At 33.1% G+C, this 26832-nt stretch overlaps 2 protein-coding genes across 3 annotated transcripts in view; one reads left to right on the top strand and one right to left on the bottom strand.

Moving 5' to 3' along the window:
* Positions 1 to 26832, bottom strand: part of LOC143195714 (phosrestin-2) — a 486868-nt gene that overhangs the window by 32853 nt on the left and 427183 nt on the right. For both annotated transcript variants that reach the window (XM_076403139.1, XM_076403137.1), the window contains one exon: positions 8252 to 8485. In XM_076403139.1, the coding sequence (XP_076259254.1) occupies positions 8252 to 8485 (234 nt within the window). The remainder of the gene's footprint in view (positions 1 to 8251; positions 8486 to 26832) is intronic.
* LOC143195715 (14 kDa phosphohistidine phosphatase) overlaps positions 1 to 26832 on the top strand; it is a 311279-nt gene that overhangs the window by 34045 nt on the left and 250402 nt on the right. The window lies entirely within an intron of this gene.

Raw genomic sequence — 26832 nt, 5'->3', positions numbered from 1 at the left:
AATGCCAACAAATCAATAAAATGAAGCAAGTCATACTACTGCGTTACTACTGCGTGACTCGGAATAGCCTCTTGAACGTTTTGAATGTGGCATATTCACCTGACTTCATTGGTTTCAGTGGAGAGCTACCGTAGAAACATATTGGAGTAATAGAATCATAATGTGTAAAAAGTTCATCATATAAATAGTAATTATGATCTTAAAATTCAATTATACTTACTTGTTTTTCTTGTTAAAGCGTGTTAAAGCTTTACAGTTTAATCATGTGCGCCGTTTTTTTCTTTTCATTGGTTACCTGAATTATGTATCTAATTTTGCTGGAGCTCTAAGCTGGAGAATACGAATTAAAATACAGAGGAAGCGTTAGCGAAATTAACCGAAAGTCAGTGCCGGAGCTTGAGACCCGAATACAAATTGCACCGTTTAAAAAAACGAAAAGCTGCAGGTGCTAAAATTTAATTTCGCCTGAACGGCCCAATGCAATTTAATCCAATTATGTTGCCAGACGAGCTTGCCAAGAATTTTCCCGGCACTATTGTTAGGGCAAATATGTAAAACAGTTATCGTAGGGTCGTTTTTATTCACTTTTTGTTAGTTCTACCATTTAGTTTTTACTTTGAATATTAAACTAAGTAAAGTACACTAGAAAATGGAGAAAGAATATAAGGATACGAGTGTAAAACTTATTAAAGGCTTACATATCAATAAATTAGATTGTTCCTTTAATTGTAGACTCCATACCTTATTATTTTTTAAATGTATTTATTCATAGAAGTTTTAAGGTAGATGGTGGCACTATTTGTCTACAATTTAGGCCACCTTAAACAGACCCATGCTGTTTGGTTCCATCCATGTTTGGCAACGTTAAAAGTTTGATACTATGCGGTTCCGAGGTATAAAAGTCCAGCACGAATATGTCTCTTCCTTTTTTCTCTTTTATCCTATCCCTTTACTATTAATCTTTCCTAATGTCTGTCCATTAGCTGTCCACTATCCTTTCGACCATATGTAAACTTTAAAAGGTTAAGTAAATAAATGTTTTTCAATTAGTGTTTTCTATTTCGTGGCATGTTGCTTCTACGAAATAGTAGTGCGTGTTCGAACAAACAAACTCAATACGCACAACAAACGAACATTCCTAGAAAGTTATTAGTACTTTTTCTAGGACAGTTGTATGCCTGATTGCTAAATATTTGAACTCTCGGAAGACATCTCTTGAGCATATGTTACAAAAGTTGTGAAGGAATTACAGCTTGAGTGGGAGGTTCAGCCGCAGCCATCACACTCACCAGACATTGCGCCTTCTGATTATTACTAGTTCAGGTCGGTGCAATTATGGTTTGGCTCTTATAATAATAATTCATAATCGATAATTGGAAACAATTGTAGATAATTATGAAAAATATTTTGACTAATATATATTGTACCAATTATTCTCAATAACTGTCTTTTTAAAGTGACCAGAATAAATGTACCTAATAAATTAGTTTTTCTCATAAGTACAGGAAATACATATTTTACAGGCTCGAACAACTAGTGAGGTTACAGTGAAGAAGGCTATAGCTCCTAAAGAACCAACAGTAACAGGTCAATTGAAAAGTCCCCGGCCTGACACATAGATGGCGCTACTACAAAATAAATCCATATGTTTTTTAGTTAACCCAAACCTCAAAAGATGCCTGTATAAATTTGTCAGCTGTGGGATCATTAGTTTTTGAATTATGGCATTTTGAGTGAAGCAGCTTTTATTATTGTGAAAAAATGGATAAAAAGGAATTTCGCGTGTTGATAAAATATTGCTCATCCCAGTATTCCCCATATCTGGCCCCCCAGCGACTATTTTCTGTTCTCAGATCTCAAAAGAATGCTCGTTGGGAAGAAATTTTTGTCGAATGAAGAGGTGATCACCGAAACTGAAGCCTATTTTGAAGTAAAGGTCAAATCGTACTACAAAAATGGTATCGAAAAGTGGAGGGTCGTTATAATCAGTGTATCACCCTTGAAGGGAATTATGTTGAATAAAGAAAATTAATTTTCCCAAAAACAATTGTTTTACTGTGGTAGACAGGGGACTTTTTAATTGACCTGTTAAGCCTATTGGTTGAAATGTAAAGAGTGTCTCTGGCCGCCGGCTAAATATTGATAATGCTGCTGAATATTTGGCATAGTTCTGGTGAACTTTTTTGATGAAGCTAGATTGTCCTGTTTCCCTTTCTTCTCCCCTCTTTCTTAACTTACCTTTTCAGTAATTTTCTCTCATTTATCTAACTAACCTATTGATGCCTGTGATGTTAAAATGATGTTAAATAACATTGCGTTTGATGCATTGCCCTAGAGTAAATATGGTTTCATCCAATTTTATTTGTTTTTTATTTTCGTGTAACTTTCTAATAACTTTTTTTAGAGCAGATATATAGCGGTAATAATTGAGACTATAGCACCCGAGGATATGGTGGTTAAATATACCTTGTAACTAAATAATCAACTGGTACCTAAAGTTTGAACAACATTTTTATTGCAAAATGCACTATGACTTGATGCTTTACTTTTAATATAGTTTCCTTTGGATAGATATGGTTTGGATTAATAGATAAATTCACAAAGATCATATTGCAAATGCGTTTGGTCCTTTAAAAAAATACTATTATCTATGGTTTGTCCGCGATGAACTCCTAAAGTTCTGAACCGATTTTAATCAAATTTTGCACGCCGTGTACAGCTTGAGAGAGGATAATTTATATCTTAATTTACAGTCGCGGTATTTTTTCTTGTACGAGTTCCATAAGATTCTAATAGAAGGCGGTGTATAACGTAATTTATCACTTGGATTGAATAAGTATCCAAGCTTTATCAAAAGTCCATACGTTTCATTTATGTTACAATTTATGTTCACGTCACATGCGTGTTTACAAAAGTTACCACAGTAGCAGACCCGGGCACGCATTGCTGTATCACTATCACTACATAGTATAAAACAAAGTCGCCTTTTCTGTCCCTATATCCCTATGTGCGCTTAAATCTTTAAAACTATGCAACGGATTTTGATGCGGTTTTTTTCAGTAGATAGAGTGATTCAAGAGGAAGGTTTATATGTATTATACATGCATAATATACTAAGGCAACATTGCTAATTTTAGAGGTTTCTAACGTGATGTCGTAAATTAACCTATTTTTTTAGGCTTATTTAGCAATTAGCAAAAACGCTGCCTAACCCTACGAGTTAGATCAAATTAATGTACTACAGTATTGTACACCATAAAAAGGTCTACAAAAAAGTCCGCGATGGTATATGTTTATCTTTTAGGGATAACCCACATTAACCATTTTTATTATTTACTTTTTACCTGAGAAAATGGCATATTTACGAAGCTATTTTAAGCAATACGGCATTAATCCTTATCGAATTAAGTACCTTAAATACAGTGTGCAATTAATATAGATCAATATGGTTCCTTACAGCATGTAAATTAAACAAATATTTTCGGAGATATTACAAATTTAAAATTTGCGTTTAAAAATGTGTAATGTAATAAAAATTGTATGAATTTAGATATTCCAAAGATAGCAGGAAATCTTCATAGTAAGTATAGGGGAAGAGGAATTGTTTTACTCCAAATTTAATGCGTGCAGGCCAAGGGTAGTAATGAATGAACCAAAAATACTGGATCGATTTTAATCATGTTTTCATTGAGTGACATAGGCATATATATTTTATGCCCGTGCAAAGTCGGAGCGGGCCGCTATGTTTTTATATACAACGTTCATATTTTTTCTGTAGTGTATTTAATTTAGTATCAGCATTGCACCCGTGCGAAGCCGGGGCGGGTCGCTAGTCTAAGATATACGTTTAATTATATATTACTTATTACTGTGAACTATTTAATACAGTAAAATTATTACTACCTTTTCATTTTTTGGTGCTTTATTATTTCATTTACGAAACCCTTTAAAAATATTATATTTGACTACGTTTCAATCCCGTGGATGCTCGAAATAACGTTTTCGTCCTTATTCGTAAACAATAATTTCAAATTCAATTCAATAATATTGAATAATTTACTATATAATTTAATAATAATTTAATATATATATATATATATATATATATATATATATATATATATATATATTATTTATAATATATTTAAAAATAAAATTTATTTTGAATATCTTGTGTACTTTCTTAATATTATATATCCACGACTATGCTAAATCTTAAAGATTATAAAAAAACATGAATCTTCTGAAGGGAAAAAACACGCCCCGTTCTTCCTAATTACATTTTATTTGTCGGAAACAAGAACGCGAATATCACCCCATAAATAAACAATTTAATAACAAGTGGAACATCATTTCGTTGACGCTGAAAAAGTAATAAAAAAAAGCCGTTAACATGACATAAAATATTAAAAGCGGATTTAATTTTCCTGGGATAGGCGTTTCGTCCTGCGAATCAACATTTTGTTATCGAATCAAATTCAGGTTAATTGCGAATTTAAAAAGGTGAAATATCGTACTTTTTTGTTTGTGCATGTTTCATGAAATAAAAAATTTAATAAATAAATATATGAGCCTGATATATTTTAATGAAAATTAGCTTTAGAATATATACATTATAACCCAATTTGATGTTTTTTTGATATTTAAATTTACTTTTGGTGCTTTTGGTATTGTAACGGATTCATATACAATAAGATTCCGTATATTAGTGTCATAAAAAAAGTAAGTTGTAAAAATTGGAATGTTGTTTATTATCAGTTTTTTTCGCCGGGCTAATGTGTCAACAAAGAGTATAATGTGTTTAATATAACATGCTGTTTGCATGAACTGTCGCTTAGTGATTTACGCATCCAAAAATAATCTCTCGCTATCTTCGCTCTTTTCGCCTAATTGGTCCTATTAAACTTTTTTTAAGGATTGTATTTAAGGCAAATTATATAAAGATCATTAAAATTAAGGGGATAAAATAAACAAAGAAAAAGTTGAATGCAGTTTTCAACATGGATGTTTGTAATTATTTGTAGCAAAAAAAATCAAAATATGACACAGGATACCCATTTTATTCAAATGCTAGTGACTTTATTGGACATGTCTAGATCTTTTCTGAGATAATTTTCACGTTGGTAACGAACTGCCATAGATTAATACATGAAAGGTCTCGCTGTCTGTAGAATCCAAAAGAATATCCAATGCAAGAGGTTTGCCTCAAATAAAGAACCTTTATTTGTAAGCAAAGATAAATTGTTACGAAAAATGTATACCAAAGTTATACAAGATTTGGTCATTCAGTTTTTTTTTAATTTAATGAAGAAAGTTGAATTCTGTTATCTCGACGAACAATTTTTTTTTCCTCTGGACTTACTGCTTAACGTGGGCAATGTCTTCGGCATTAAGTCTACCAACCTTGTCATTTCACCCTCTTGTCTAATAGACAAGCAGTAACATTGTTGTATCTTTACAATCATGCCCTAGCAGGATGGGAGCCTATGACCACAACTACTGCTAGCTGGATTTTTTTTATTATTTCCGGAACCTATTTATTATATGTTTATAGCACTATTGCATTCAGTTTACTTTAAATTTGTACAATTTACCAAAATATAATTTTCTATCACCTTTACTATTTTTATATTAAAACTAACTTTTTACTATCTAAAAAAATTTAATCCGCCAGCAGTTTGTGGAATTTTTCTTTGCGATATTTTATAGTATTTTCTATTACATGGGGTCCAAAACAACAATATTATTAATTAAGAATACCTTTTGTTATATTTTAGAGCGTCCTTTTTACTATTGTATATCTGGACTGAAAATACACAGTAGCTGTGATCCTCAATATTACCGATTTTACATTTTTGCTTATTGAATGAACAATCAAACATAAATTATGTCTAGGTTGAGTCGATATCCCTTTATAACAAAAGCTATGAGTATTTTCAAAATATCAATGATAAGTGCAAAAAAATACTAATAAATTCAATATATAGTCGTATAGTCGTGTAAATCTAAGAATATGTTCCTAAGTCACACTAAATTACGTGGGTTGGAGAAAGTTATAAGTAGATATATCTGGCGTTCACTAGTTTTATAGTTCTTTAGATGCTGCAATATTGCTAGAAAGATTGAATTTGCATTGAAGTTCGAACAGAATAAAACTTGTCGTTATTCGAATTATTAATTAGATTGCGACTTTCTAACAGTCGATACCATATAAGAGCTATTTAAGAATTAATAGCGAAAGAAAAAATATTTGCCATAATATTTGTTATTGTTTTATTATGGTGTTAACTGAGAATATATATAATCGTAAGACATGTACGAATAAGTCTGCTATATGATGTTCCCATCCTCATGAACGCCATATTAAACTTCGGGTGAACCATTCGGGAGAATGATTGAACTGGAGATCTAAGTTTCGTTTTGCAATCACGAGCGCGAACTGTATGTAGCTAATTTGCTTTTAGTGCTCTTAGGACGAAATTCTAAAATTAGAGCTATTGAAGCTTTGTTTCGAGTTATATAATTATTTAGAATAAGAAGTACAACCATGAAAACTAAGTGGTTAAGTAAAGAAAATCATTATCACTCTTTGGATTTTGTGCTTCATAAGAGTATTTTTTATGAATTCGGATTAATTTTATTTCTCGGCCACAGTATGTTCAATAAACAGTATTCCAAGATCTGGCACTTAGTAGAGCCTAGATAGATTTTGACTTTTTACAGGCTTAGTTTAATTTCTTTCCCTTGCTTCCCTTCCTTCCCTTCTTGTTTAGCGATTGTTACAGTTGGTAAAATAAGAGGTGCCGACCACATATTCTGGAAAATATCCTGCAATCCTTCTTTTTAATAAGTCCGAAAACTTTAAGAGGCTCAGTTTCATGGTAATTTTCTCATCGTATTTGTAAGTCTTAATATTGTTACTAAAACTGTGTCGAAGACGAGGCGGAATGCTTATCTTGCGACTGAATGGTGTTGATGAGTGAGACATCTAGACATAGGCAGTTTGGTTTATGTTCGAATATATTTAAATAGTCAGTGTCGTTTTCTATGGCCGTTAAAGAAGTCATCTCTTATTTCCTAAACAAAATAATATTACTAAGTAAATTAAAAGTTTTATTGTTCTAAACCCTTTTACTTTTCTTTTACTTTTGAATTCATTGAATTAACACGAATCAAATTAATTTTTAAGAAAAGAAGACAAGTTGATGTTGAATTGGCCATAGTTAAGTGAAGTTTGGGCAAAAGTACGGCTGCTAAACCTGTAAGGTTACAAAAGGATTGAAGGTACCCAAAGACCCATAGCCATAAACTATTCCAATTAGCAAACATTCAAGCTTTCAGAAACACTTCTGGTCCGTGAATTTCCGGCACAAGTGTCACAGTGTCACCGTATATAAGGTCATCAAATTCGGTCTGACGCAGTTGAGGTCCATGACCACCAAAGGCGGATTGCTGAGTTTCTTAGAGTAGATTATTCGTAGATTATTGGAATCTGGAGGCACCACACCATACCATACAGGGATACAATGAAAATTTGGGCATCAAACAATTCAATAAATGGCAAACACTTTCACAATTCACAAAATCTTTTACACTTAACATAACACATAACTTTTATAGATTCAAGCTGCAAAGCCTTATTTGAAATAATATATGATTCAAAGTTATGAGTTATGACAATACATGTGATGCGTAACTGACTCATTTATTTCTTCATGAAGATTCAGAAAGGCAGTACGAAATAACGAGTAATGAATGCGAACAACAGCGAGACTAGACATTTTCTTGATCGCACCATCGTTTCTTGTTTTAGATAATAGTTGCAATTCAAATAAGAAATAGATTTACTAGATAGTGAATATTTTGATTGTATCAACTATCACCGAATTCAAACCATCTCAGCAGTATGATATGAAAATTCTTTAGAAAATTGGCTTAAATTCCTTTATTTATTTCTATTATATTCCCTCTTTTAACGTATATTATTGATGTTCAACTTAAACTCTTGAACGATTACATTAATAAAGAGGTCATTGAGTCCTGCTAGTAACATTAGACTAAATCTATTTTCTAACTTCATGTCTAGGTAAGCCAATTAACTGGTTTTGAATGTGTTTGCCTAAATAGTGGATATTAGATTCGTTTATGATAGATCGGAGAAGGTGTCCCGTAATTACATTATGAAATTTTGTATCTTCAAAGTAAATTGACACCCCTAGTCTGTATAACATAATTGATATGTTTTTCTTACCTTTATTCTTCTGATGGTTTTTGTGCTGTTGTTCTTTATGTTGACGTTGACTCGAATGTCTTCGCCATGGGAATAAATAGCCTTGTCCAGACTGGCGGACAAGAATACTTTACCGTCGCTTAGATGGAAAGGCTTTTCGACGGCCGCTTTGGGATTGGGCACTCCGGCAAGATAAGCGGCCATCGAAGGGCGTTTGGCACTGCAGAGCGATCTGTAGTGGGCCGATATGTGGTCCTGCAACAAACAGTTATTTGTTTTTATATCGTTTTCGTTTCTTTATTTTGTCTGCCGTGAATGGGATGGCCGGATATTACTTTACTTTGTCATCATTCCGGAGGTCCTTTGTTACATTTTGTTTTGGGATAATTTCGATATTTTATTTATCGTTTTAGATATAGTAACGGTAACCCAAATTATTTTTTGTTATTAGAATGAAATATTTTAATCACTACTTAAGTCTATTCTTTCTTTAAATCATAATATTAAGATGTTTTTCCTTTGCCAATATTCAAAAATTTTGGAGCCTTATATAACTGACCTATACTTGAGTGTCAAATAAGAGAACTGGTGCTGGTGCTGACTTGGTGAAAATACAAGCAAGTGTGCTACTGGGAAGTATATTTGGACCAGTCGTTTACGTGTTGTACAGTCGATATTTGCCTACATTAAATAAAGGTGTTGTTTCATTTGCAAATGATACTGCAGTCCATAACACTGAATCAATCGAAAGGTTACAAACAATGATTGCCGAAATACGATGCTTGGCAGGAAATGGCGCATCAAAATGAATCAATATTAATCAGCCCATATTGATAGCACCAACACAAGAATCACACTGGTCAATACATGTAAATCAGCAAGTAGTTCCGTATAGAAATTCAGCCAAATATCTGGGTATGACCAAGACCATTTGATGTTAAGCTCAGGTGAAAGCCACAAAAGGACATGAACCTAGGCTTCATCAGCACATTAATGTTGAGGTTCTACAGTTCCTGATAATGGTGGCTTAGTCAGAAGATTAAAGAGAGTAAAATCATTGGATCTAGTGCCGTGAAGCCATAAATGTGCAGTGCACATTAAAAATAGTGACAAAAATATTGTCTCTCGTAGAATAACTTATTAGAATGTTAAACAAAGCAATTTGTTTAACATTCTAATAAGCAATTAGTGTTCAAACAAAGCAATTAGTGTTAATTCAAAACAAAGTTCAAACAAAGCAATTAGTGTTAATTAACTAGATTTCTATAATAAATAATACAAAAAATTGTACTATGACATATATAAAGTACCTCAGTGTACAAAATATTACCACGATATTCAGCTCCACTATCCACTGTACTAAATTACTATTAGATACCAAGGTCATTCATTGTCTTTATATTTATAATTTTTGTTGGCCATCTCCCCTGTGTGACCAACTCCACTAAATTTGCTCTAAATATTTATACTAGAAATTAAGTTAATACCGTGGAATTGTGTTTCTCAGATATTAAGTTCAATTAATAAACTCTACATGTTGTTAATTAGAATTAGTACATTTTGTATACAGTATCTAAAACTCGATGCGAAAGTTCCAAAATATTAAATATTGATAAATTTAGGATATCATCTAACCGTCAGTCAAGTAAGTTTGAAACTTTGCGAGAGCACTCAACAAAGAACACAATATAGGAAAGGAAGCGGTATAAAGTTTCCGAAAGGAGCGTTCACAAAGTGGCCGAGAAACCCCACATAAAATAATATAATGCCGAAATTTAAAGACGAATTTAATTCGAAATAAAAGCCATTGTCAGAAATTTGATTATGTCGGAGGACGGATGGACTGTTGGAAAAATATCAACTCTTAACTTCATACTTTAAATTAATTATAACTTTACAAAAACGGAACGGCGGCCTTAGTACATCAAGGAAACACGACGAAGAAGCTACAAGTCGTCATTCTCCGAGTTAAATAACACGTAATTGCGGCCGAATTTCCCTGTTTACCATCGAAAATTTCAAGGATGAGAAAGTCGCAGATATAAAAAAGACTTATGTACAGACAAACATAACATAAACTTCATTAATTAGAAATTCGATTTAAATTCGTCCCAGTTTGTTTTTTTATTATTGTTTTAGACTCCTTTTTACCAATGATGGTTTATTTAGAGTGGACCTACTGATGAAGTTGGGCTCCGAACCACGCCCGTCGGCATTAGGACTACCAACTGGTTAGCGACCAACTTGGAGACCATCTCAGAAAACATCCGGTCTTACACAGCTTGGTTAGTAGCGTGACTGGGATGGTTATTCCTTGTCGTATTGTTATCTATAAAGACATTTACAATAACAATCACAAACACAAAGTACATCCATTAGTAGGATTCAAATTTCAACAGGAAGCCTGTTGCTTAACTACTGCGCAATCAAGCCAGCAAAGCAATTTTTCTATTATTTTAATAATTTCAATATATTTTTTATTACGTTCTTTGAATAAAATGGTAAACATTAATATTCATAAAGAAGAACGAAAATATCCTTTTTCTGTCGAAACAGAAAAGAAAATATATTTACCATTGTCTTTTTAAATATTTATAAGAGTTCGGCTTAGGAATTCCGCGGGCTCTCCAGTCTATATAGACAAAAAATGTTATGGAACATTTGTTTAATTAAAACTTTTAACTATTCTTTTCCAGTTCTTTAACATTTTTTTGAGAATTTTACATTTTTTTCTACTATGTTATTACTAAGTGCTATTTTGGAATTAATAACATAAATTAATTAATTAACAAGAAGGTTGTTATGTATGTTTCTAGCCTTGCCAGTGCTATCAAGTGTTTTCAGAGACCATCTGGTTATTTATCGATTATTCAATCGATTTATTTATTATCAATATATCGATATTTTTCGATATTTTTTTTTCAAAAAAGTATCAGTAGTTGAAAATTATGCGTGGAAAAGTAGGACTCGAGCGGAAAAAGTTGGATACTACGGTTTTTGAAGAAAAATGTTGAACTCCAACCCCAGTATCAAGTAAATTTTGTGTGGAAAAGTGAGATATACCGATATTGTTAGAAATAAGAATCGATATTCTTTGTTCGCCGATCCATCGATCGATATAAAAATATCGGTATATCGACTTTTTTCTCCACCGCCGACATCCCTATTTTTCATAATTGCCGACATGGATAAATGTTCAAAAAAAGGTTCATATAGATAAGTACAAGAACATATTTAAAAAATACGTTCAAGGTACATCGAAAACTCTGTATAATAGGTGAAGAATCGTTGACATATGTCTATGAGTCTAAGAAGGGCCTAAACCATCAAAAATTGTTCGCGCAAGAAGCACACATAAGCAAACGTTTGTCAGTATTACCAGTCACATAACGACAATGGTGTTATAGCCAATACTGAATTGATGGATCCCCCATAGAGAGCTGATTTGGCGCGTAAAAACATATTACGTGCTCAACAATTTTCGACACCATCTGAAGAAGTTTATGCATTTAGATTGACTGTAAATTTCGGTGGCAACCTTCGTAAGCAGTAGTTTTATACATGCTGAGAGATTACAACATGGAAAAGTAAAATACCAAATAGTATAAATATTATATAATATTGAAACGAGTTCATTTTGGGTCCACTCATTTAAGAAGTTATTGTAGACCATCCTAAATAAGGTGCTTGCTTTTGATAATTTTATTGGAACGCTTTTTTTAAGTTCATTGAAGTTAATTAACTAAAGCTCTATTATTTAAATGAGTTCAGTTAAATGGTTGTCGCTTGGTTTGGTAGTAACCCAGTCCCTTAAACTAATTTTGCAGTATGTTATTGGAGCCCTATCGCTGTTTGCATCTAAATAACTGACACTTAAAAATAGGTAAATACATGGTCGACCCTATAGATATATTTTAAATCATTAGGATTAAAATATTTCGGTTCTACAATATATCAAAAGCTTTTCGAACTGTTCAACATTTTCGATATAATTAATGTACAATTAATTTACCTTTACTAAAGGGTAGTATTCAGGCAATATTGATCATCATATAGTTAATAAATTTCCATGGAATCATAAACAGATAAACCGCGAAACTAAGTTTATGTACATGGATTTTCGAGTTTCGGTCCACAGTGTAATGTATTTATGTTATTTGCAGGAAATATCCTTAATTAATCGATATATTAATTTATTTCGAAAATATAAACTGACACTTGCATGTATATTAGGTTTGTGAATTATTTTTTGGGGGTTTCCAAATATTATTTTACATTATGTTTCATTGTGTGCAATTTTATTACGTAAAATGTAAGTTATATATTTAGTCTCAGCTTTGAAGTTACACATCGACTATTGTTGGAAACTGAAGCTGAATTTATTTAATCGATAAAACCTAAGAGCTTTTGATGGTAGGTTCAAATATTTTAGAGGTGATGAGTTTACAAAGAGCATCTGAATATGACGTCGTAAATTTTCCTGCTTGATGCCACAAAATTGTTGCTATTATAGTGAAACATCGCGTGCAGATAATTTGGAACTCGTTATTTACTTATATGTATCAGAGTTCAACAACAGAAGACTGTTTTTCCTTTATTGAACCAGCGATTAACATATGCTACCCTCCCGAAAATGATTTAAATACTACTCTACATTAAATATCGAAGACAATGTACGAACGCGTTTTTAATCCATGTGCGGTTTAGAGATATGAGTTTTTTTTTCAAATACCTTATCTTAAAGCGATTTTTTTTCAAAAAATAATTAATAACAGTTCTCATTTCATCCTAGTTTAAAGGAGATATAGTGTTGTTTGATGCGTTAGTACAAACAACCTAACCAGCCTATAACATTTGATTTTGTTTGATACCACAGAACAATTTTGCCAACAAGTATCGCATTTCGAATTTCGCCATATCTTAGTTGTCGCTCGTGTCGCTCAAGAGTTGCACAAAAAAATGAAGATGTGAACGCAGAAAATGTATTGAGAGACACTCGAGCTTTGAAACTATGCTCATGCTGCTGCTTCATCAGACATTCAATATTTTATAAACTTTGCAACAGCAATTAATTTTCGAATATTAGGTCCGACAAATATTCTTCAATAAATTAATAAATGCTGTTATTTCACGTAATCCCTTTCATTGTTCTGGCCGTACGTGGAACTGGCTTCGACATTGATGATACGTTATTTCATATTGTGTTATTTTTTGACATTTATACTGACGTCATTTATCGAGCAAAAGTAGCAATTATCTTTTATCAGCTATATTTGGCTTTCCGTGTTTACAACAGCAAAACCAAAGTACTGGAAATAAGCATCTTTGGGCGTATTTGTCACGATTTTCCCACAAACACAGAAAAACAATTTCCAAGTAATGTTTAATGTAACGTCGTCATCTGACAGCCGTTATTAGAGCACAGTGCTGCCACCATGCGCGAACTCGAAAGCCTGAACCAAGGGTTGAAAATCTGAGTTCAGGGTATTAAATATGGTTAAGGATCGTTCTAATCTACAAGGATCCAAAAGCTGATCCGAATTTGCCAACCTGTGTAAGAGACCCTATCGAAATTTGTAAATTAACTTAGTTCAAGTTTCTGCTTTAGATGTGTGGATGGAAAAAAAGGTGTGTTTACGTCTGCCATTGAGATGTGATTAGTATAGTATTTAGAATTAAAATTTCGTTTATATTTCAATATGTTCACTTTAAACTAAAGTTGTTTTGAAGTAAACCAAGACTCTTTCTTACTTTCTTTTAACTAAGTTACGTATATTGTTGGGGAGAAGAACGAGATGCTGTGTTACCTAAGTTATACGTTTTGTAAAACGCTGAGAATTAATTCCAACCTCAAATCTATATAAAAAAGGAGAATTTACCAAATAAACAAGTTCAAAAGTGATGACACGCGGCGATATTTCCAATCTGCCGGGTAATCGGTTTTATTAATACGTTTGATTTATATATAGTCCTGTCATATAATCCTGATCCAACCCTAAACGTTCACCCTCCTTCTGTCGCAGCTCAAGGTCGCCCGTCCATCCATTCGCTCTCCCTCTCTCTATCTCTCTTTCTCTTTCGATATCCATTATAAATCGGAATGCTTTTTAGAATGTCGGACCAGATACATTTATCGTTTTGCGGGAGGAATATTCATCGCTTCAGTCGGTCGGGTCGGTGAGGAATGGGATACGGTTGGGAAAGATGAACAATCGCGGGCGCACGTCGGCGAAGGGGAGGGAAGCCTCAATTTTTCATATACCACATGATTTTTGTCATATTTCATGCTGCTATGTGGGTTATCTAAAACGGTTCCAAATATTTGACCCAAATTGGAAAAAAGTATTTTTTTTGAGTATTTTTTACTTTTAAAATGTCCATGAAAATATGTAATACGTCAGCGTAGTTTAGGGCAAAAATATAATCCAAATTGTTTGCCCTTTATTCCAATATAAATTGTTAATGCAATACTATAATTTGTACTATATTTTATATATTTTTTTACTATGTTTTAGAGGCTTATTTTTACCAACGTGGGTTTATCTGGACCTACTTTTTAACGTGGGTTCCGAATCACTGTTCACGAGTATTACGTCTAGTAATTAACCCTCTGGGTCTCACCCAGACTTCTTACTGGCGTTACTGGGATGGTTATTCCTTATCGGATTTTCCACTACGGCCTATGAAGACATTTAAAATTACAATCACAAGTATACAGTACATCCACGCCTCAGCAGGATTCGAACCCGCGACCATGGCAACAGTAGGAGAATCGTCCTGTCGCCTTGATAACTACGCCAACCAAGCCGGCATTTTGTATATTAATTCGAACTTAAATTCTTATCATTCTTTGAAGCAAACATATGTTTTAATGGAATTTGATCAAAACTATGAAAATATATTTCCGTATTAACTCAAATTTAAAACTCAAAACCGTTATCGTAGAACACAAAAATGAAGGTTTATAAAATAAAGACATGTAAGCTCTATTCCTCAAGGAATAGTAAAAAACTTTTCCCATATTTTATATAGAAACATTTTAAATATCCTCGGGAACTATTAAACTTTGTTAAACAATTTTGGTGTTTTATGTCAGTTTCACATAAAATAGTTATATTATAATGTGAATAGTAATCGCAGAAGCAAAAGTGTTATTGAAGTTATATAGAAACTGCAGGATTTGAGTATCAGGAAAATATTAGGTGAACACGTTAAATGGGTTTAGGTATCTTTGACTAAACTGCAATAAAGCTAATTAGGAGGGCATTTTGTTCATTACCTATTATTTAGAATATTTTGTTCTTCATAACTCGTATCATTAAAATCAATACATGAAAATACTTAATAGTTTAAAAAATAAATTATTTATATGAAAATGAGTTACTAAAGGTTCAAACTTTTGCTATAACGGTAATATGGGTAAAAATACATTAATTGCACAAAGCGAATTTGTTTTCGATATCTATCAACATATAAGACAGTGTTAGCCTAGTGGCCGCAGAGGTCAAGGTAATAAAAGAGGACAAAAAGAGCCTCTTTCTGGGCGGGTTCTAATGCCGCCGGGGTGCGGATTTATTTGATGTCTGTAATGTTTACTATCCTTAAGCAAGAGTGTAAAATTTATCAAATAACAACCATCCCAATCACACCAAAAACCAGGTTGGGTAAGACCGGCTATCTTGTTGCCCCATAGTGTGCCAATCGTCGGTTTTGGCTTCTTAGGTTTCAATATGGAAATTTGGCTTAACATTTGATATAGCTTATCAGTTGATGAATCTATTTTTGGACCTTTACATGCGATGGGAAATATACAACAGGTGGAAAACCACACCAACTGTTTCAAAATCATGCAGGAAAAGAGTTTTCTGTGGTCTATTGTGATTGGCGATCTATTTCGGCAATTCCAAGTATTAAAATTCATGAGTTAGTCCCAGGAGGGTCATCAACGTAGCCACCGTAGCGGTATTATCATGGCCATAAAATGTTGCTTTGTATAAAGTGAGATGATCTACAACTTGATCATCTCACGTTATGTTATGGTATAAATAAATGAACTAAAACCGAATGAAACTGTTACTGTAGATGTCTACCGATGTCCATTGAAGAAATTTTACGACGTATTGTTGCAAAAGAAGACCAGAAATAGGGAATAACAGAAGTAAAGTTATCCTCTTGCATGACAACACTGGGCCATATGCTAGAAGAGTTGTAAAAGATATATCATTGCAGCTTGAATGGGGAGTTTTGTTACCCTAAGTGTATTTACCAGATATAGCGCTTTCTAATTACTATTTGTTCAGATCGATACGTGGGCGCACATTTTCGAAAGAATGAAGTGGTGTGAAATTTGATTGATTGAATCATTGCTTGACCAAACCAAACCAAAGCAACATAGTTTTTTGCCACGAAAATTAAGGTAAACATGTTGATATATGTGATAATACACATTATACCGATTTTTCTTAATAAATGGCTTTTTAAAGCGAAAAAATGATCAGGATATATGTAACCACCTTATATTTATCCACATATAACACTTCAATAACATTATTTGTTGACAGTTTTGCTGGGTGGAGGGATAATGAACAAATCTATAATGTTTACGTCTCACTACTTTTTGACCAAAACGGTATAATATTTTTTCTTGGATTATAATGATAACTAAATAATATAATTGCTATACCGCAACATAAGTAATATGACCGCAAATCAACACCATTAGAAGGTTAACTTTTTCTGTGACTGCGACTAATTAGAAATCTCGTCCATTTCCTTTTAAGTTTAAATTATCTTTGCGTTTCCGTTTCCCTCATTATAGAACACTTTGGGCAAAACTAAAAAAAGAGTTTCCGCTTTTACCTTTCGTTCGTAACTTTTTTCCTGTCGGCTATTTCTTATTCGCGTCCAAATCAAGCTGAAACTGAACGAAAAGATCGCAGCCCGAAAAGATGGGGCGTATTTAATGTTTTCGTTTGCGATCGCCGTCCGCGATTCCGCTTCAAAGAAACTTTATTTCCAGCGGATGGGTTCATTAAATTCTCGTTAAAATGCGCCGATGTTACGTTAAACAGCGAGTAATTAAATTCGGAAACTAGATGGAGAGCAGAACGGGCAAAGCGAATTGGGAGCTAGCTGGTCGATCTAGTTCAATCAAGGTGCATTTCGCGATACGAGTTTCGGGAGTTCAGTTTTGGTATCGATTTCGTGTCTTGTCAATGAATTTATACGCTTTATTTTTCGCTAAAAACGTATTTTTCCATTGAACTACAGGGTGTTTTTGAAACCTCGTTAATTTATAAACTTACAAGAAAGGGCCGTGGAGTTGTATTAGTAAATAGCGAGGCCATTACCATTTTAATAATGACAAGCCGTCACCCTATCTATTAAGAGAACTTTTTTGTTAAAATTTCTCCTTTTTATCAACTAGGATTTATCTGGACTAGACCTGCTGCTTAACGTGGGCTCCGAACCACGATTCTCGGCATTAAGCCTACCGACTGGTGACTTACCAACTTAGAGGTCATCACAAAAGATACCCGGTCTTACCCAGCCTCTGGGCAATAAAAATTATTAAAATTCACAAACATATATTTAATTATGCCACAGACAACTGTCCTGTCGTCCTGAGTAACGGTGTCCTAATTTAATTAAATATTTAATTGAGATATTCTAGATAACAAAAAGAAATAATTATGTATCGACTCGTAAACGTTTATCGATATTGTGGATATGTCCACATTTACGTTGTAATTGTGTATCTTAATATGAAATTACATTGTAGAAGTTTTTGAATTTATTGATTTCAATAACATTACAAGGACTCTATGAAAAATTCAGTTTTCAATTAATATATTATTTTGTATTTTTACATAATTTCCCTTTGTTGATTGGGAATAGATGTATGTCTGCTGAAGGCGCCGGATCATATAAATATGGGGGGATGGTCGAGCAAATGATACCACAATCTTGGTTAACGCACCTTCCTGTATAAGTGCCTTGTTCTGTTGGAACATGATTTTTTCTGTTTCAATGCAGATTTCTTTTTGCGAATTTTGATGACTAGTTGATTAGGAAAACTGAAGTTATATTCGCAGCCCACAACATTCTAATCTTTCCAGTACGTAGACGCGATCGGCTCTCTTGCTTTACCTCTGAAGCCGTTGATTCCATTGCTGCGTTTCATTTCTGCAAATTAGTTTAAATATTTGCAGTGATATTTAACAAAAACGGCTCAATGCTGTTCAGAACATTCGTATCCCTAATTAATTTCGTCCAAAAGTATATGAGGCACTTTTTCTATGGTTTCTGGTGTGGGTGTGGTTGTGGTTTTTGTCCATCCTTAGTGTGGGCCATTCGTTCGAAAGAACTGCGACCAACGACTTAACTTATATAGAAAGCTATTTATTTATACCTATTGGTGGTGACTATTGGTGACTTTTGAAGAGCTCCGACTTAAATCCAGATAATAATAAAAATTATTTTTGGAGAAATAAAAGCATGGTATAATCTAGTAATTTAAATGTTTATGGTGCAGCAGATGAAGCTTATTGCAATACAATCAGCTTTTTTTTATATCCTAATTCCTAGCTGGTTTACAAACCCTTTCTGACATCAAATGACGTTCATGAATGCCCGTAAAGGTTCTTGAAATGAACAGGAGGCTGGGGGTTATCGAGTCTTGCACGACCCACTGTGAGGGATTTTAAGAGGGGATTATCCGAAAGGGCTGAAGTTTGAGAGGAATTTGTTGAATATGTGGTTCACAAAATCGATTACAGTTGATGTTTGATCCGAAGAGGATCACTGATCTAATTAAGCTCATGTAGAGCATAACTTTAACAGTTGGTGGAAATTTACTCCTACGACCTAGTAGCGGGTACAACGTGGAGGAGATTCGGTAGCCTTTTGAAACGACCTTTCTGATGTGGTGGCACGAGGTGAATCGTTTATCGAAAATTAAACCAAGATATGTGGCCTGGTCGCGCCAGGGGATTGGGGAATTATCTACTTGGAGCTTATACATTCTTACGTCTTTTTTGCGATGGAATGCTATGGATTGAGTTTTTTAGGGGTTGATTTCTAGTCTCCATAATCTTAGCCATTGAATGGCTCTAGATAGTTGTCTCTGGAGTCTATTTTGCGTACAATCCGAGCAGTGAGAAACGGCGAAGAAGGCAGTGTCATCCGCGTATTGTGCGGCTTCTACGTTCTTTGTTCTTGGAAGGTCGGCCATGTAGAGGTTAAAAAGCACAAGGGCAAGGGGGAAGCCCTGGGGGTCTCCGGAGTTGATAGATTTGGTTGCTGAAAGCGATTTTTTCCACTCTAACTTGGAAGGACTTTTCCGACAAGAAATAATTACCAGGTCTATTGGTAAACCTGCTTTTGCGGCTTTATAAATTAAACCTTCGTACCAAACTTTGTCAAATGCCTTTGTGATGTCAAGAAAGACTGCACAAAGGGTTTGTTTTTTCGTCAATGCCTTTTTGATGTGTACGAGTGGTCTGATGACCGCACGAGTGTTTGGCTCTGAACCCATGTTGAGTGTCTGGAATTATGTGGTTTTGCTCAGTAAACCGGTTAGGGGCGAATAGGATCGCTTTTTCTGCAAATCAACTAGACAGGCACTCCATTTAAAGGCAAACTTTCTAGAATGTTCCTTCATTATCTTGATAATTTGATAGCCAAATGGTCACATTTAATTAATCTTCCATGGTAAATATATTTTTTAAAATATAACTTTTTCTCTCAATTTTCAATAACTTTTTTCACTGTTACCTTATATAACAATGAATAAAGAATGTGTAAGCTAAATTTTTAATCGGGAAGTAAAATATTTCGAGTTCAATTTTAGAGCGAGTAAGAATTCTATGTGAACAGAAAAGAAATTATATGCTAGACTACCTTTTAAGATACCCTTCATTTCAAAGAAACCTCGATTGTAATTTGTATCTGATGTGGAATTATAACTAGTAGAACAAGACTTGATTGGATGAAAGTGAGTTGAACGTTGAACTAAGTTGAAATTGTGAATCAAATGGAACCAAACGGGTGAGGTGTTAATTAAACCTCAATTCTAAAAAAGATAGTTTTTGAGTAAAAAACTTATGGGTCTTATAAGAATATGGTGGATGGTGAGGTGTGATATTCTTTATGAAATAATACTAAAACATTAGAGATATATATACCAGTAAGTTTATTGACACTATCCTGTTTGAGAAATACGTAAGGCTTGAAGATATATCGTTATCGTAATTTGATTAACCATATTGCCGCTTGTAGATTATACGTTTTTCTTTTGAGTATTGATATGTGTCCAACGAAAATAAATGAGGAAAATCCAACATCCATTAGACTAGTTCAACATATGTATCAAATATCAACCGCATATAGTTTTATATCTTTGCCTCACCACGCATGAGATTAGGCATTTCACGTGGATTAATTTAATAGCTCGTGAGTTTGCGATTCATCGGAAATAAATATTTTCATTGGTAGGTGAAAAAATAATATATGCTACTCATCAAATATTATTACTGAGGGAGTACGAAAATTGATCGATTATTAGATCGCTGTCAAACCAACACCATTATTTCGACATAGTATCACCATGTTGGCAGACAGATGGTAAAAAGTTGGCGAAAAGTATGCAAAATATTTTAAAATATAGTACCATTTTTCTAAACAAAATCCTTTTTAAAGTGAGAAAATTAGAATGGATGGATGCACCTAATGTGTTACAATATTTAGCGTTAATATATGCAGTGGAAGAGCCTAATTCGACAGAATGCAAAGTTTCCTCGATATTAGCTGATTTGTTGGCAAGTTACCAACATATAATACATCACGGAGAGCTTCGGAAACCATTCCAGGCTGTTGGAACAACAGGGACGGTTGTTCCTTGCCGTATTCTTGCTTGTACATGATCCTAAATTTAAATTAAATAAATATATTATAAATATACGAGGGACAAGTAGAAAATAAGGTTCCCACATTTTTTTCAGATGTAAGATATTTTTTATGGCAATCAAAAAGAATACCATCTGGACTCCGCTGCTAGGCTGCCGTTGAACTTGGTGACCTCTTCCTTCACGTCTTCATCTTTACTGAATCGTTATCTACCCAAGTGTTGCTTCTATTTCGGAAACAAGTGGAAGTCGTTGGTTGCAAGATCAAGTCTATAGGGGGCATGATCAAGCAGTTTCCAGCCGAATTTGTCTAGTAGGGCGGTGGTCTGTCGAGAGACATGCGGCCGTGCTTTGTCGTGGTGCAGCCTAACTCCCTTGGTCAGTCTTCCTCTCCGGCGATTTTGGATGGCTCTTTTGGGTTTCGTCAACGTCTCGCAGTACCTGACATAAACTCGGTAAGCAAGACGCCTTCTCGGTGCTAAAACACCGTAGCCATCACTTTTTCTAATGGCAGCGTCAGCTTAAACTTCTTCGGCCTAGGCGATCCGCGATGGCGCCATTATTTCGAATATTCTTTTGTTATTCCGGAGTGACGTAGTGACACCACGTTTCATCTCCCGTAGAAAACCCTGGGCCCACTTGACGCGATTGTCTTTGTAGGTTTCTGAAAGTATATGGTGGGGACGCACCGCGCACACACCTTGCGATAACCAAGTTTTTTACAAACCTCAGGCACTTGGTTAGTTAGGCAGCTTTCGAAGCGTTACTCTCTGATCCTCGAGGAGAATGCGCTCAATCTTCGCCACGACTTCGTCGGACACCAATGGCCTCCCGCTTCTTTGCTCGTCGTGGACGTCTGTGCGTCCTTCGGAGAACTCCCTGCACCAGTTGCGGATGTTTTGACGCTGATGCAAGCTTTGCTATAATATAGGTTTAAGCTTCTTCGTGTTTAAGAATTGAATTACTGATCAGATTTCACACCTGGCGGTGACGGCGATAGTGAGTTCCATCGCGAATGGCTGTTAGGCCGGCACGGGGCGTCGCAGCGATCATTCCCAGTAGTGGGAATGGAGTGGAGGACCAACAATCAAGGTGGCGTTGCCACATTTCGCCTAGCTTCTCGCGCAACTAGGGCACAGCGTTGGGCACCTTATTTTCTACTTGCCCCTTGTACATGCATTTAAAATATTACTTCTATTATGATATAGCTCTGCCTCATAAATACTTTAAGTTATATATGAAATAGGCAAATATATGGTTTTATAATATAATTTTTAATCAATATCAAATCAGAATACTGACAGAAATTGTACAGTGATTTATTTGTCTGGCTATTTTTATTCTTACTTCATTCGATTTTGACATAACAAAGGCTAAAATAATTAACGTTAGGGTATAATGAAATTTAAGTATTAGATTATTTTATGTACGGTTTCTCGATCGCTTTGTGGGTACTCTAGTCCTTTCTGTATCGAGCCAGTATCAAAGTTAATATGGATTCTTTGGGCATATTAAGTTTTCGGAAACTCTCGTAAAATTTATAAAGGCGGAAAACTTTTGACTGATATCTCTTTCACAATCGACTGATTCCCTTGTTCGTTAGTTGTAATTAATTCGACATTGTTGACTACAAAATAAATTTGTCTTTTATTAAGTTAACCATTATTTCGTGGATCCTTAGCTCTTGTATTGTTTTGGCTTAATTAGACATCGGTTCGGAATAAATATTATGAAGAAGAAATGTTAATTTCTGTAATTCAGTTGTGGCCTTTTTTGTCCTATTGGTCCTTTCAATTCGTAATGTCACACGAAGACGTATGAATCCTTTCCTGTATAAATTGTAACAGAGGAAAAGACGGAAATAATTGCTTGGAGCTGTTAATTTTATATGTGGTTATATATTCCAGCGGTAGTATAAGCGAGACGGAAATGTATAAATGCCTTCACGAACTAACTTTAAAAAAGAAAAGGAAAAAAATAATTATTGAATACTATTATAATAATAATAATACATAACATGCAATTAATAATTTAATTTTAAAAGAAGTAGAATTACTTTTATATTTGAATGTTCTGTGGAAAAAGGAATGGAATTTTTCTATGAAATGGAATTATACCCCATAAATGTTTTGTTGTATTTTAATGTTTTCATTGCTATTTTTAAATAATTTACTATAACAAATATAGACAATACAATAGAACTTAAACGAAACCTAAAAACTAAATATGTAGAATAACCATAAATACTATATAAAAATTAAACATATTCCTAATTATAGAAAAAAAATCCATGACATAATTAAAAATGATCTGAATGAAATGATATAAATGCTTTATTTATTATTGAACGTAAATATTTTTTAACAAAAGCCGAGGGAGTGATCGAAATATTACTTATTATTGCCATAAATCATTCCCAATTTTAATCTTTTTATCCTATTACATTAGCAATCTTGAAAAATGTCATACCAAAATGCTATATTATTAATATACAATATATTGTTGTTTACCAGCGAACTACCAAAAATAATCATAAAACTACATATATTGCATATAAATCTATGTAAGCATAAATTGGGTACATTTTTGTCAAGGTCGCGGCTAGGATGACAGAGCCAGAATGTTACAAATCAGTCAAATGAAACAAGTAGAACCAAAAATAGTAACTAAAAGTACGACTGAAACAGTTGATAGTTCACTAATCATTTTATTCACTATTGAATTTGGATTGGCGGTACCTCAAATCCGACATTCTTTTGTTTTATATAATATAATAGCCAAAATGAAAATTAGCTTCTTCTTTCCCAATATTGTTATTTTTGTACAGTGATTGCGCAGTCAAACCCAAACTTAACTAGCGTTTGATAGATGTACTCGTACCAACATGTGTATGCCACTCTCACGTAGCTTAAAATTTGACACATTTTTAGACATGGACTATTTCTAATTCATGTAATAATCTATTTGCTTTTCATCTTATTTCTTGTTTTTTGCGGCTTTCATATTTCTAAGTTCAAGTTAACTCTTATTAATTTTCTTTTAACTTTTACTATTGTAATTGTTTTTTAATTTTTATTAATTTTTAATTTTTATTAATTTTTAATAAAAAAAAACGATCATGTTTTATATTTGATACCTATTCGCCTTTTACTGTGTGTGGATAACTAGTGTTTGTTTTATTATATTGCACTGGGATAATCTTAGAATTATTTCATTTCTCTTCTAAAGCTTTTTCCATTCGTTTCTCTGCAGTTTACGCTTTTAGCCTTACTGTCTTTACCCTACAGTAACCTACAGTATTTCGTTATATGACGTCCTGCATACTTATTGCACCACTTGTTACAAAAATACTGTCTGTAGTGCTATCTTGTACAGTGGTTCAGTTTTTACTTTTGGATCTGTAATCTGTTAAGTTTAAAATATTTCCTCCATGTTTTCTATATTCTCAAAAAAGATGCAATCATAACGAGTTTTGGACAGTACAACCTCGTGTTTAGTCTTTTTTAGAATGTTGATAATATTCGCGAGAAACCTTATTAGATATTTTACACGTCGATTACGTTGGATGCTTGACCCTTACGCGTCTATTTTGTTTGCCTTCATAAGTACAATAATATTCAACATTATGCTTACGTATCATAAGTGTGGGTGTGATATCGATATTGCATTGAATGTGGAACCTTAATATTGTTAATTCATTGAATTTTCAACGCGTATGATTTTTGTATAACTTTTGCAACATTTCACAGCTTGCACAGTTGCATACTTTTTTATTCAGTACAATTTCCTGCCAGTGGTAGTGGTATTTTAGTTTCTTTTATTTCATCTATAACTAATAGCTATCAATGTTGTGAATATATTTTTTAAGTTTAGGAAACAGCTAGCAATCTGACGGAACTAAATCAGACAGTTGTAGATTAATATATAATATAAAATATAAAATATAATTATATATATATATATATATATATATATATATATATATATATATACACTTTTTAATCTAAAATTAAGAAACTAAATTTTAATATATACTATTAAGAATTAAACTATAAAATTTGAGTTATAATATACTTACCATAAATATAAATAATATAAAAATGATGTTTTAATAGTTAAAAGTATATATAATATATATTAAAAAAACTGAATATGATGTAATGATATTGGAACAAATTCTTGTCTCTTGAGGTACTAATTATTGTTATTATATTTTATGTTTATTTTTAATGGCGATAAAACATAACCACTAAATTAATAAAAACAGACCCGGTTTATGATAATTTTATTAAGGTGTGTGTAATATTTAACTGATTGTTAATGGTATTATATTTTAACTATATAGCCCCAGCAACATTATTTAAATAATGTTATGTTACTTACACAATAGGGTATAATTCCAGGGGTTATATAGTAAAGATCACAATATTCATTATGGTCTAAACTGAAAAAAACTTTTTCAATACTAATTTAAAATGATTATTATGATATAATGGATATACTTATACCTGCTCGTTTCTCATTCGTTTAATTGTATTAAGGAAATTTAAAAACATTTTAGTTTAGTTATTTTTTAGTTTTACAGAACATTAACTATATATCTGAGGTTTATTTGCTGAAATTTAAAAGTTCTATCTACGCTTTTTAGTTAAATGGATTCCAAAAAGTTTCTTCTGCTGATGTTACATATAAAAGCATTGCATAAAGATGCTGATTTTTTTATATTTATCAGAATCTAAATTGAAAGAATTATTTAAAGAAGTTGGGACAACATTTTGACAACATGTGAAACTTGAACTAAAATTTTGTTTTAGTTAATATTACATAGACATTTATTTATTTCAAATTATCATGTAATGTTCTGGAATAATTCTTTTATTTGTTTTCTATGGCTTTCTACTTTGCGTTGTGTTCCATATGAGTACTAAAAACTCACCAACAAATGTTTATATTATGAATCTGAAAAAGCTGCTTTCGGAAATCTATATACCTTTTAAACAAAGCACAGATGATTCTTATTATTCTGGAATTTTGTTAATCTATATTGGGATGAACTTTTGTCATATGTCATGTTGTTCTTTCACAGCTGAATATATCTTCTGATAAAATAGATACATTAATAATAATAATGGACAACAACCCTACAAATAATGTAAAATGTAACTTTATGTGATCATACTTTTCTTAATCGTTAAATCATTACAACCATAACTTTTTAATAATTCGAACAATACGGGAATAATCACAAGTAAAATAAAATCTTAAACAATACTGCCTATTAAAAAATTTTCCATGATAATATAGTTTCAAATACAAAACGTAAGGACTTAAATGTAAGCCTGCTACAGCGCTGTCAAATTTTCGCCAGAACGTAAAATTACACGTCCGTAGTTCATTTACGTACAATAGAAACGGCGAGTAATCTATTGTATTATAGTTATAGCTGGCAGCGGGCAGTGGGTCGGCCAGGCCCATGAAAAATGGCATCGATTTGATGGCTATTCTTAGTTGCTTTATTTGGGCGTAGTTTTATTGGAATTTACTTATTTATAGGGCATATTACACAAACATTTTAGGCCCAAAATCTTTGTTCCGTATGTCTGAAGACGGAAGTAATATGGGAAAAATCCAGAAAATTTGGATATGTGAGTAAGGAGTAAGGTGAACGATTTCGCCAGGACATTACAGAAATTCAAA

Source organism: Rhynchophorus ferrugineus, unplaced genomic scaffold (genome assembly GCF_030347505.1).
Source record: "Rhynchophorus ferrugineus isolate W39M unplaced genomic scaffold, kcgeb_rfMv2 rfM4, whole genome shotgun sequence".
Lineage (NCBI taxonomy): Eukaryota > Metazoa > Arthropoda > Insecta > Coleoptera > Curculionidae > Rhynchophorus > Rhynchophorus ferrugineus.
Note: the sequence above shows the minus strand (reverse complement) of the source record. Positions and strands in the feature narration are given on the sequence as shown.